Source organism: Tachypleus tridentatus, chromosome 12, assembly GCF_004210375.1.
Source record: "Tachypleus tridentatus isolate NWPU-2018 chromosome 12, ASM421037v1, whole genome shotgun sequence".
Classification (NCBI taxonomy): Eukaryota; Metazoa; Arthropoda; class Merostomata; order Xiphosura; family Limulidae; genus Tachypleus; species Tachypleus tridentatus.
This window is the reverse complement of record NC_134836.1, coordinates 5,901,869-5,914,735: the sequence shown is the minus strand read 5'-3', so window position 1 is coordinate 5,914,735 and position 12,867 is coordinate 5,901,869. Positions and strand designations below refer to the sequence as shown.

The 12,867-nt window shown below is 31.6% G+C and overlaps 1 protein-coding gene across 1 annotated transcript in view; it reads right to left on the bottom strand.

Annotated features, from left to right (window-relative positions):
- Positions 1-12,867, bottom strand: part of beta'COP (coatomer subunit beta') — a 64,707-nt gene that overhangs the window by 21,093 nt on the left and 30,747 nt on the right. The window contains exons 12-14 of the mRNA XM_076469426.1: positions 10,776-10,919; positions 10,290-10,420; positions 8,588-8,795 (exon numbers count right to left, since the gene is read on the bottom strand). Of these exons, the coding sequence (XP_076325541.1) occupies positions 8,588-8,795; positions 10,290-10,420; positions 10,776-10,919 (483 nt within the window). The remainder of the gene's footprint in view (positions 1-8,587; positions 8,796-10,289; positions 10,421-10,775; positions 10,920-12,867) is intronic.

Here is a 12,867-nt window from a genome sequence, read left to right as displayed (position 1 = left end):
TTATTTAACTAGTTTTTGTTTATACTATGCCAATTAGTCTAGTATAAAATCTTAGCTGATAATCCATATTTGAGTTGTACAATATTGTGCAAACATGTTAGGGCAAAATAATATGTTGTCATTCTTTCCATTTTATATGGCTAATTCTTCCATGCCATTACAGAATGTAAATTTCAACACTATGGTAATACTTCACTGATACCTGTTGACAACTGAATGATCCAGGTTCAGAAGGCTTATTCTTTATAATTCCCAAAAACTTGTCATGAGGGTTTTGCTTAAATAAGTATACTGATCAAATTTAGGGCCTGAATTAATTGTGACAATACCCCATGCAATGTCTTAATTATACAGAAAGGAGCGAGCATATGGTACTAGTGTATGCCAGAAATAAACTGAATATCACTCCACAAACAAACCTCAGTAAAAACAGTGTTTAACACTACATATTAATATTTTGTTGTCATGCCACAGCCTCCAAAACACAGTAGAGCAGAGGGTTTGTACAAAAGTTTCATGTGATGCTGGATAGAAGTTCTGAAAATTGCTGCAGATTAAAAGGCTCCCCAAACACTGTCAAGTACACCCTAGATCATGAGACTAAGACAGGTAAATATGAAAATAGGAAAGGAAGAGGCAAAACAACCAAACTCAACAATACTGATGGAGTGTCTTCATTTATACAGCCTTTGGGACAAAACGAACACTGCCACTGGTCTCAATCTGACACAACAGGAGATATTTATTTGCAAAATAGAAAGAACAATGGACTAGTGCAAGTACCATCAGATAATGATTCTTTATGGTATAACCAGTGGTTTATATATTAGTAAAGCATTCTACTACAAAGAAAATAATTACTACAAACATTCATTTGATCTGTGTAGAAATTACTTAGATATGGAAGAGCTGTTGGAGTCATTCAAATGATAAAATGGCCAACACAGCCTTAGTCTCAATCCAATTCAGCAAATTTGATAGATCACAACTTGACAAATTTAAAGTTAGTTACAAGGAAACTTTAAGGGAGTGTATCACAGACATTTGGAGTAAGATCCCAAATAACACTTTGTCTGAATATATTTCAACAATACCTGAAAGCAGTTATTAAAGGAAAATGGAAACATACACACAAAATATTAACTGTTTGCTGAACTCAAGCAATTACACTGAGCTTCTGTTGTACTGAATATGAATATTAATTAACTTTAGATGTTTTACCTGCAATTTACCTTCCATTGTTCTTTCAAAATAGCCTTAAATATAATTTTTGACTTTGTCCTCCCACCTTTGCACAGTATTGTATACAAGTTTTAAGTTTAATTAAACAAGGGCATTTTTTTTTTTAATTCTGAATTTCCCCTAGTATGAAACATGATGTATTTTTTGCTAGGCATCTTGTCTTCTGTATTTTTTTTTCACCATCCTTTGAAAGAGTGAGACATTAAATGTAAATCACTCACAATAAAATCATTATTCTTGACACACAAACCATAATTTTTACATCCTTCAAATTTGTTTGGTTACAGAGCTACCAACAGAAAATCAGAGCTTTCCTCTCACCCCAAATTTTAACATTTCAGGATATGTTCATAGTTCTCTCTTACATTTAGATTTCAGTTTTTGGTGGATATGAGGTCAGTCAAACTGACCAATCCTGTTGTGAGTTTAGGGTAGAGAAAATAATGGATAAAATACAAAGTTTTACTGAAATATATTTAGGAGCTTTTGGAAATTTGAGATGTTTGGAAGGAGGAAAAGTATTTTTAATCTTAACATGAAAATTACTTTGCTTATGGATTATTGAAAATAAAAACTCAATATATTTATGGACAAATCTTTATTTCAGTTTATTAAAAATGCCTAATTAAAAATATAATTTTCTGCATATGAATGACTGACAAATTTTGTGAAAATATACACACTACATCGAGAGTTAGAGGTATTTCATCTATAAAGACTTTAAACGAGTACAAAAAGTTCACATGGCTGATTATATAAACGAAGCCCATGTTGAAAGAGTTAATCATTTCCAAGAATAATAAAATATTGGTCAGTAGGAAAAAGCCACAGTCTTATAACCATATCAAAAGAATAACTAATTGATTTAATGGAGCACATTGCACATTTTTTAATCCTTGAATTCAAACAAGTACAGAGCTCACACAACCTGTTTACACCTTACCCATGTACATTTCTATGTGACATTAAAAGGCTGTTTGAAGAACACAGTCTTTAAATTTCAGTATTACTTTAAAATGATTTTAAGTTTAATATGGGAATAAATTTCACAATTGAAAATAGTCTTTTTCTTTAATTCTAAAGTATGTTTCTCTTTTTAAAGCAAATCACAATAAACTATATGTTTAGTTCTATAACATTTCTTAACTAGAGTTAAATAAAACCTCTTCTTAATAATATTATCAATTAAACTAAAACTATTTCTTTGTGGAACTTTATATTTATCACCTCTTCACAAAATCCAGAGAAAACTATTTTAAAGCCTGATGTATCAGGATGTTAATTAAACAATTTTTAAAATCTAGCAGTAAACAACTTTCAAAATGAAAGTAGAAAGCCACTAAGAGTTGATTCATGGTAACATTTACTTTCAAAAATTTTCTTAAGTTACGTATTTTAATGTCCAAAACTAACAAAGCAGAAGCAATTTGTTCAAGAGTAAATTTAATACTAATATGTTGATTGAGAACTTAAATGACCCTTTGGTGCATAGCAGTATGTCTGTAGACCTATACTGATAGAAACTGAGTTTCAATACTTGTATTGTGCAGAAAGCAGATAGCCCTTTGTGTAGCTTTGTGCTTAATAAACAATGAATGCATATGGTTTTGAAATTCATATACATGAGATTTATTTTTAAAAACAGCATAGGACACTTGTCTAAAAAAATTTTTAAATAGTTCCTTAAAAGCAGATTAGCTGGATATGGTGTGACCCTTTATCCCATAAAAATACCATGTATTTGTTCATAATGACAACTATTTTTAAAAAATTAGACCTAGAAATAAGTAACAAAATGCTAAAGATTAAAGAAACTTTGTGGATAAACAAGTTACATCTAGAACTGAAAACAAATATTTAATATGTCTGATGCATCTTAGGAGATGAAATCCATCATTATAATCCATTATGCAAAAGTGAGTTTGAGGTTATGAAGCTTAATATGTCCATATGGTCTACTTTAGGAGATATATGAAGTCATATCCCATATGAAAGAGGGGTTCAAGAGAAGCCAGAGTTCCCAGAAAGAAAACAGCCTTTATAAAGGGTAAGAACAAGAAATGTAAAACCTGGTGACCAGATTAGCCATAGAATATAGGAAAATATAAGATGAACTTCTTCGAAACAAGAAAGGAAAAAATGTCCAATATTATTGAACAGTGATTGGGAAAATGAAGATGGCTTGGAATCTAGACTGGAAAGTAAGAAAGAGAGTGATCTACATGAGGAGTAGTAGTAAAGGGCTATGGTGAAAAATAAGAAAAAATGTGGACATGGAGCAAGGATGGAAGCCATGTATTATCAGATCAGGTCTCTATGAGAAGGAGAGAGCACAACAAAAGACATCTGAGTTAAGAAAGGGAGCCAGGTATATAATGAGTATACAGAAGAAGGGGTACAACCTAGTAACAAAAAATGTAGCCCTGCCCAACAAGTCTCTGTAGCAGAAGAACAAAATATGGAGGGATACAGCAAAAGAAGTTGAATAGGCCAAATAGTAAAAGGAATGAATGTCTCAGAAGCAATGAAAAACACAAACTTAATTGTTCCAATCCTAAGCTGGTTAGATGGAAACAAATGACAAAGAATAAGGAAATAAAAGGAAGAAAGTCAAGAAATTTTAAAAAAAAGTGACTAAAAACATGGGAGGGCATATTGTTATGAGGAAGGAAACAATATAAATCCTAATAATAAACAAAGTGACAAAAAATCCCAAGAACCATAAGTCATAAAGTAAGAAAATGAAAAATAATAAAAGACATGTTGGATATGCAAGTGTTCAGTTTAAGTTATCATTTAGTTTTTGCAACAAAAATGTAAAAAGCGTTCATTATTTTAAAAGTGACAGTTATGAAAAGTTTTGTTATATAACTGAGTCGTATGTTATTGTTTTTTAATTGTTGTATAAAATTTTGTAACATTGGTGAAGTCATTTTACTCAAAGCTACTAAGTCTTCTTTTTATGTTTAATATTGTCATTACTAGAGCGCTAGATATTTCTAAATTTTTCTGTCACATTTTCAAATATGTACAAATAGAGGGAAGAAGTAAGTCAGTGTAAAACTGGAGAAAATGTTTTTGGCACATCTACAAAGATACCTTACAAGATGGACTGACATGGCCAAGTATGAAAATGGTTTTGAGGGTTTAGCTAATCTACTAATATGTGAACAGTTTATGAACACATGCTTAACTAATATGTTACTGTTCCTAAAGGAAAGAGCACCAAAAGATGTGGACAAGATGATCAAGCTGGCAAAAGAGCCTGGGTGTAGTAATGCAAGAGTGAGAATCAGTCTAGTTTCTGATTATCAGATGACTGGCAATGTATGTCTGTGTGTACTTACTGATGAGACAGAGAGGAAATTTCCCATAGCAAGAATATAGGCGGATGCTCCATACTACACAGGAGACCTTGAAGCCATGTTTATTAAGACACCAATCTACAACTTGGTGATAGGATACATACCAGTTAGTAGAAATTTAGAGATATTAGAAATAAAATTGGTGAAATATCAGCTGTCATCACTAGTGCTCACGAATAGAATAACAAACAAGATGTTTGGCCCCTAAAAGAATCAAATGGCAACATCTTGAATGTAGATTTGCAGGAACTGAAGGAAGCACAGAAGAAAAAATCTTCAATGCAAAAAATTTGGGACACTGCCAAAGAGAAAGTCAAGCCCAAGATGGAATGAATAGAAACTTACAAAACAAAAAGCCACAAAGGGGTATTGAACTAGATTTATCGAAGCAATTCTGCTAGGGAAGCTAAACACAAAGGACAGTCAGAAGCACTTCTTTGGCAAAAAAAAAAAAGTCAAGGACTAACATTTCAAGGTTCGATGGAAGAAAAGGTTGGTTGGTTGATTTAGTGTTTTATGGCACAAAGCAACTAGACTATCTGCATCAAACATCTGGTAAAAAAGTTAAAAGTAAATTTAGTAAAATTCATAAAAGTAAATTAAGGTAAAACAAAGCAAAGTTTAAAAACAAACATAAATAGCATAAAACCAATGATTATATCTAGTCTACAACGTCAAGAGAAAAACTACAGTAATTCAAGTTGTAAAGGACTTTCTGTAGCATAACTAATAATCATAACTCACCAGGAAGTCTAACAGGTAAATAAAAAACCACCGTCAGTCACGTGTTGAGGTTTTAGGAATATATTGAGTAGCTGCTTGTATAATACAGGCAGTTACTTCTGCCACACAGTCATCTATTGATGGCTTATGACAATGGCAGGATCAAGTTCTTCGAGAGCAGTGAAAGAGGGTCAGTTTGCCTGATCCAACTTCCACCAGGGCACACGAGTCGAGTGGCATCGACCATGGCCAGTCTCTCTCAAGATTATTGGAAAATGATCAATGCCTTTGGATTATTGTCAACCCTCCATGAAAAATGGGAAAATAATGAAAGGAAGCAAATTGAGAGATCAATAGTAATAAAGGACTGACTATGTGCATGAAAATAAGTAAAAGAACCAGTATTGAAAAGTAAAAGATTGTGATCAGAGAGCATACACTCTACAGAGTGACCCCCCATCAATATTAGCACTTCCCCAGAGGGGATGATGTCCATTAAAGTCCTCCAGGATGAAAAAGAAAGATGGCAACTGTTCCATAAGAGCATCAAGATCTGATTGATCATATGTCTCTCCAGGTGACAGATAGAGAGAACAAATAGTGATGGTATGACCCAAGGAAACACAGATGGCTACAGCCTCCAAGGGTGTGTCAAGTGGCATAGACAGGGTGGGCACATGCTGATGAAACAACAGTGCCACCCCTCCATGCACTTGTCCATCACACAGCCTGTCATTTCTGTAAAAAGAAAACTGCCAAAAAGTGACTGTATCAGCAGGTTTCAGAAATGTTTCTTGTAAGGAAAGACATAAAGGATGGTAGGAAACAACCAGTGTTTTGATGTCATCCAGATTAGAACATAAACCTCGACAGTTCCGTTGTATCAGGGTGGCCTTTTTTTTTTTTTTTACGTGTAGGCGAATTGGGTGGAGAACCATTCTGTTTACAACCACGTTTTTATTCCTTACTGTCCTTATTCGAAGGAAATCTATCAACCACCATGGATACTGCGCTGGGTCAATTGAGCAGGTCTTTGCTGTTGAAAGGGGATTTCAGACACTGAAGACATGAACAAATGATTGTTTTGCATCTTGGGATGAGAGAAGATGTATCCGAGGGAATGCCTGTACCTGGTACCAAAAGATGTGGATCTTGGGGTTTGGTGGAATATATATAAGGGACAGATATAGGTGTTGAAGTTGATTCATCAACGTTCTTAACCATGGAGGTCAAAAGTCTTTTCATTTGTTTGAAGAACGATTCTTTAGGAGGCACAGAGATCTGTCTGCACTCCCACAGTAGTTGTGGAACAAAGTGCAGCAGGATAAGTCTGAGATAAGGTGGTGAATAGCAATTTTCGAGCCTCAGGATAAGTAATGTTATGAATCGTTTTCAAATGCTGTACCTCTTTTTCTTCCAATAGTTTAGGGCAAGAACGAAAGTAGGACGAGTGATAGCCATTACAATTGATAATACAATGAGGGTCCTTTTTTCAGTTTATTTCGTGATTTAATATTTAATGATTATTTAGTTTCATAATAAGAGTATTAAAAACTAATTAAAAAGCTTAGTACAACATACAACTTGTACAGTTATGTAACGAAACTTAATGTAACTATCACATGACGTCATGCTACTTAAAGCTTCTAAATATATCTTGTTATGTCTAATGTTGTTACTAAAGAGCTAAATATTGCTATTTTTCTGTCAAATGTTGTAAATATGTGAAGGTACAGTTAGATTGTCAGTTTAACATTCAATTTCTGAGGTGAAAGTTTTAGTTTGTATTGTAAAAAAGGATATAGAAGAATAATCTATCCTGTCACTTGGCTTATACAGTAACTGAACCAGCAAGTGAAAGAGAATTATTTAGTGAATTTATTACTGATTATATTGTGATAGAGTAGAGAAGAAATAATATGTCTTGTCAGTTGCATTTTAATTTAACTGAATCAGTTATTTAAAGTTCTAGATTAAACTGTGGCAACCAATAGTTTAACTATTATTTGCAACAGGGAGATTGTGTGCTGTCCATTTATTGTTGAAATTCATCACCATCAAGTCATAGATACCTGCTGTAAAGAATCCTGTCCTCACATACTTACGTAAAAGCCTAATAATGCAGGCAAAAGAAAAGAAACATACCTGAGAATGAAATTCAGTATGAGATGGAAAGGTTAAGGTCATTTAACAAATAAAGGAGTACAACCTAAAGCAAAGTAGTGTAGGAAATGGTCTAATAAGTCATTCCTAATAAACATAAGAAAAATCTACCAACAATACATGAGTAAGAGGACCATTAACTTTGAGGTAACCCACCCATAACTTGCTGAACAATGGCTGCTACTACCTTAATAGGTAACCAGCCTTTCAAAAGCCACAAAAGAAATAAGACCTAAGAGTAAACAATGTCCTACATTCAGTACAAATTATATATCCCATCACTCAAAATTTCGTGAAAAAATTAAGGTTTTTGAAACAAATGCTAAGGAAAATGTAAATCAAATTTTCAATAACAATGCAAATCTCATGACACTGAGCATTGACAAGAACTTTTAATACATCTGGTCAATAAATAATCAGGATTCCTGAGTAAGACATGTAAGAGGAGTCACTGCACATAGAGGTGGGTCACATTCCAATTAGTGGAGGGTTCTGCTGCATCTTATAGTAGCACAAATTTGTGCAGTTTAACATAAGATTTAGTGGGAATTTTCACAAGACTAGTGGTTTTCAAGTCCCTTTGGCAGAACATGTGGAATAACTAAGGAAGATATCTATTCTCTGTGAAGAAATTTATCTTTCAGAAAAATATAATCTATTTGCACTAAACATGTTAGAACACTTAATAAAACTTGTGCATCTATATTTTAAATTACAACTAAGTATAACTTTTGTAAAAACTCTATAATGTATGAAAAGCTTATGAAAACTTACCATAAAAATACAAACTACAAATGTCAGAAATGTTACAATAAATTCACACACAACAATCTTCAAGCACAATGAAGTGGTTTATTTTGAGGGAGCTTACTCATATTTCAACAGAACAGTGAATTGTTCCCTGTCCTTCCCCCAAATAAACCACTTCATTATTCTCATAAATCACCATTTGCCCATTTATAGTATAAAGGCATATTATGCTTCCATACTCAAATGTACCGGAAACATGTACAGGAAGTTCCTAAGTATGGGTAATCTACACACATTTCATTATATTATTAAAATGAACAACAAATATAAAACATTTCACTAGCCTGCTTTTCCAGAAAGTGTGCTACACGAGTTCTATGTTCCTTCGGAATTGTCGGAAGAACTTTATCAGCAGTCTCAAAGTCTCTTCTCATCACAGCTGTCTGGTACTCCAAGACAGAAAGCAAAAGTGAATAGGAAACCACATTTAGTTCCTTATCACCTAAATAAAGTCTGCTGTCTTTAGGAATGTAGCCCAAAAGGTACATTGTTCTGTAATAAACAGATGTGATTAATGTAAAATAAATTTAAATAAATACATAAACAAGTAGCTGTATGAATATCTCAATCATGACTTGACCTTTATTGAAATTTAAATGTTTATATTTAAAAATGCATCTCTGTATGTAACAAAAAAATACTACTATGTAACGTTTTCACTCAGGATTGTAATTTCAGTTGAACAATAAAACAGAATTACTCAACACTGGTAGTTAATTTTCTCAGCATATTTCAATTAAAACTCTGTTAAGATATTCAATCTAGAATGAATGCTTTAATTTCAAATCATGTTAAATAATCAAGACTTCTTTAAAACATCTTCAAACAGTAATGATCATATAAACAGACTGTGTAGTACTTTGTGCCGAGAGGTTTAGATATTTTGGGAAATTAAAAGTTTATGAAACCACAAATTTAACTGGTGAAAGAATAAATTTGTTCAAAAGTGTAAACTGCTTAAATTTAAAGTATAAGAAATTTTATTAATGAAAATGACTAAACATTACACTTTCAACAATATAAAACAAGTCCCTTTTTCTGAAATTCCTGATACCATTGTGTTACAACAGAAGAAATTCATCAATATTACTCAGAATGCTTTTGTTCATTCAAAATTTTATACCCTCTTTATATTTTTATCTACTTAATATTATTTTGAATAGGATACTTAAAAAACATTTCTAAAGATTTTTTTGTAGATGCCACAGGTAAAGTGCATGATGTTCTATCTGAAGTAACATTCAAGACAGCAATGTACTTGAAACCCAAAAAAAAACACTTGCAATTACTTAATATTAAAATGTTTTGCAAGCTAAAAAAACTAGCTTGCATCAATATACACGGTTTTGTAAGCTAACAAAATACAACTTGTTTCAGCCTAAAATATTTTCTAGATTGACAAAGTCTACCTATTTTAGTCTATATTGTTTTTTAGTTCGATAACATCCAACCTGTTTCAACTTGTATCATTTCTTATGTTGAAAAATTCCATGCTATTTCAGTTTATATTGTTTCATAGATTGATAAAATCCAGCCACTGTTTCCTGATTAACAAATTTTAAACAATTTCAGCTTACATCATTTTACAGGTTGACAAAACCAAGTCTGTCTGTGGCATAGGATTTCTTAGACTTGTAGATACAATCTAGCTAAGTAATCTTTACCAAAAATCATTACACTTTCCCTGCAGCTGCAACATGCATTTCTCAGAGTATTCCCTACATTTCCTCTACAAATCTAGAAATCCTATGCCACATATTGTCTACTTTATTAAATATCATGTTTCTAGACAATGCCTTCATTTGATTCAAAAATTGTCACAAAATTTAAACATTTCCACACAAAATTCATACTCATTTTACACAGAACTTTTTTTTAAATATGGTACTAGCTAAATAACGTTTTAATTTAATTTTGTCATGCAAATTCCAATATCAAATGATTTAGATCATTCTATATAAGAGCCACTTCTATAATAAATCAAACCTGTCAAGATGGGCAATAGTTACAATCTCTCCTCCTACATAGTAGTTGAGACGATTAACACTGTTGGTGTAAATAAAACAGTCTCCAATCCAAACACCAGTTTTCACTACTTCTTGTACTTCTCCCAATACCTACCAGATTATCAGAAACCAAATTTTGTGAGTAAATTCTGCAAACTTAATTGGTCACGTCTTTCAATACATATAAAAAAAAACAATTCAGTATTAGCCATTTATACAGTTTTCTCTAAATACAGAGATGAAAGTTTCTAAAAAATAAAATTTTGTAAATATGGAACACTGTATCAATTTAAACTTTCAGCAATAAACTTAGACATGGAACTTAACTGTATTAATGCATTTTCAAGTAAAACTTAAGCTTCAGAAAATGCCATCTACATGACTGTTTATGGTCAAATGAAACATCTTATTCTACCTTTAAATGAAATCACAATTTTCATTTATAAAAAAATGACTCATTACATACATCAAATGCATCTTCAACTCCATCTTCACAGAGTCCTTCTTTTGTTTCCCTGGCCTTAGTAACAGCATCTAGACAGTACTTTAGAACATAGAAAGAGTCTTCTGTTGCAATGCTGACCAGTTCACCAGACTCATTCCAATAAACCTGACAAAAGTAAGAAACATAAGTTCTCTATAACCAATAGAGCTTTTGTATTTCTCATTAGCTATGATAGCTGTATTTTAAATATAGAATTACAAATAGGAAATCCTAATTTTCAGAACATTGAACTAGTAAACATCAACTCTCACAACAAAGTAAACTGAATCAACAGACCTCATAACCTCTACTGTATTCATTATAAATTCTACAACTATTGTGTATCTTCATAAAATCTGGCAAACTTTTAACAAACATTAAAACTCTTTTATGCACATAAAATTAGAATTTTTAAGGAAGTATTTGTAACAAATATTTGTCTGTGAATATATATAGTATTTCTACATGCTACTTTGAGTACGAAGTGACTTCCACATTAAGATTAAAAATACCTTTCTTTAAAAATCTCAAACTTTCAAAATAAATTTCAATCTTTCTTCAGTAAAGCATTATTTTATCTGTTATTTTTCAACCCTAATTTTTATACAAGGTTGGACAAATTAACTGACCTTGTAACCACCTAAAAAATCAAAATTAAGCTAAATTATCCTTTTTTCTTTCTAGAATTATGTCAAATTGTAATACAAAATTACATTTGTTTATCATAAGTAGCTTTAAACACAAACAGTATACATCTATTTATACTTAAATTTTATTGTTTCATTGCACTTTGAACCCTATCTAATTACTATTTGTGCCATTACAAGTTGTAAATGAGTTGGTAGACATAGCTTACAAGCACATCTTTTGAGACATTTTTATCATAAAATTTGTTTCATCTAATCTAACCTTAACTGGCACAAAAAATATACTATTTTTAAATTTTAGTTACTTTTGTAATACAGAATACACATGTTGTTGCTGTTGACTATTAATGACATTTAAACTTATTTACTTTTTATACTAATGGTAGTACCACACTAAATAATTTTTGTTTAATTAAATAATGCACCATAGGAACAGAATACTAATATGCAAAAAGCAGACAATGTTCCATAAACATAATTTTTCTGACTGACTATGCAACAAAAGCCATTAAAGCTTCATAAAAACTCACTGATGTGTTCTCTGTGGAAATCAAGCTTAAAATGAAAGCAAAACTGGCAATTTCTTGCACAGAAAAAAAACATTTGATGGATGAAACCCTTGACTTTCTATTGGTTATAAATAATATAGTTTTAAATATCAGAGAGGACTATTGGTAATTTCTGGAAAAGAGGATATAACAGGTGGGTGTGGTAAGAGGGGTATGATTGTCTATTTCATAGCTATAAATAGAAAATTACACTCTTCATGCCACACCTACCCATCACATCTTCTCTTTAAGTAAGGCCTTGTTAATAATTATCTTTTATGTTTAATTTTATATTATTAACAACCAACAGAAAGTCAAGGTTTCTAACCTTGTATAGTGTTAGGGTACAGAAAATAACAGATAAAATAATATGAAGTTTTACTAAAAACAAGCATTTGAAAGGTACTTGGGAGGTTTAACAGATTGCACAAAATGCTTGGGATTCCCGAGATATAGAAAAGTATTTTTAAACTCAAAATAAAAATCACTTTGCACATGGATTATTCAAAACAACTACTTGAGATATTCAAGGACAAATCTTTTTTAGTTCATTAAAAATACTTCACTTAAAAATATTATTATTATGTGTAAAAGCCTTTTTACTAAAAGACTACCAAATTTCATGAAGATATACATACTATATTACAAGTTAGCATCAAATTTATGTAGACTCTGAATAAGTACAGAGATCACATGACCAGTCAATCTGACCAAGCAGTGTTGAGAGAATTAACAGATATACCTAATTATATGTCTCACATAAAAATTTAGTTAGGACAGTTTTTGTTGACTTTTCAGAATCTGTATAAAGACAACATGAAGCTTTGAATCAAGAACTTTGGTGTGCAATCACTTTTCTCTATTGACAATTAAAATATA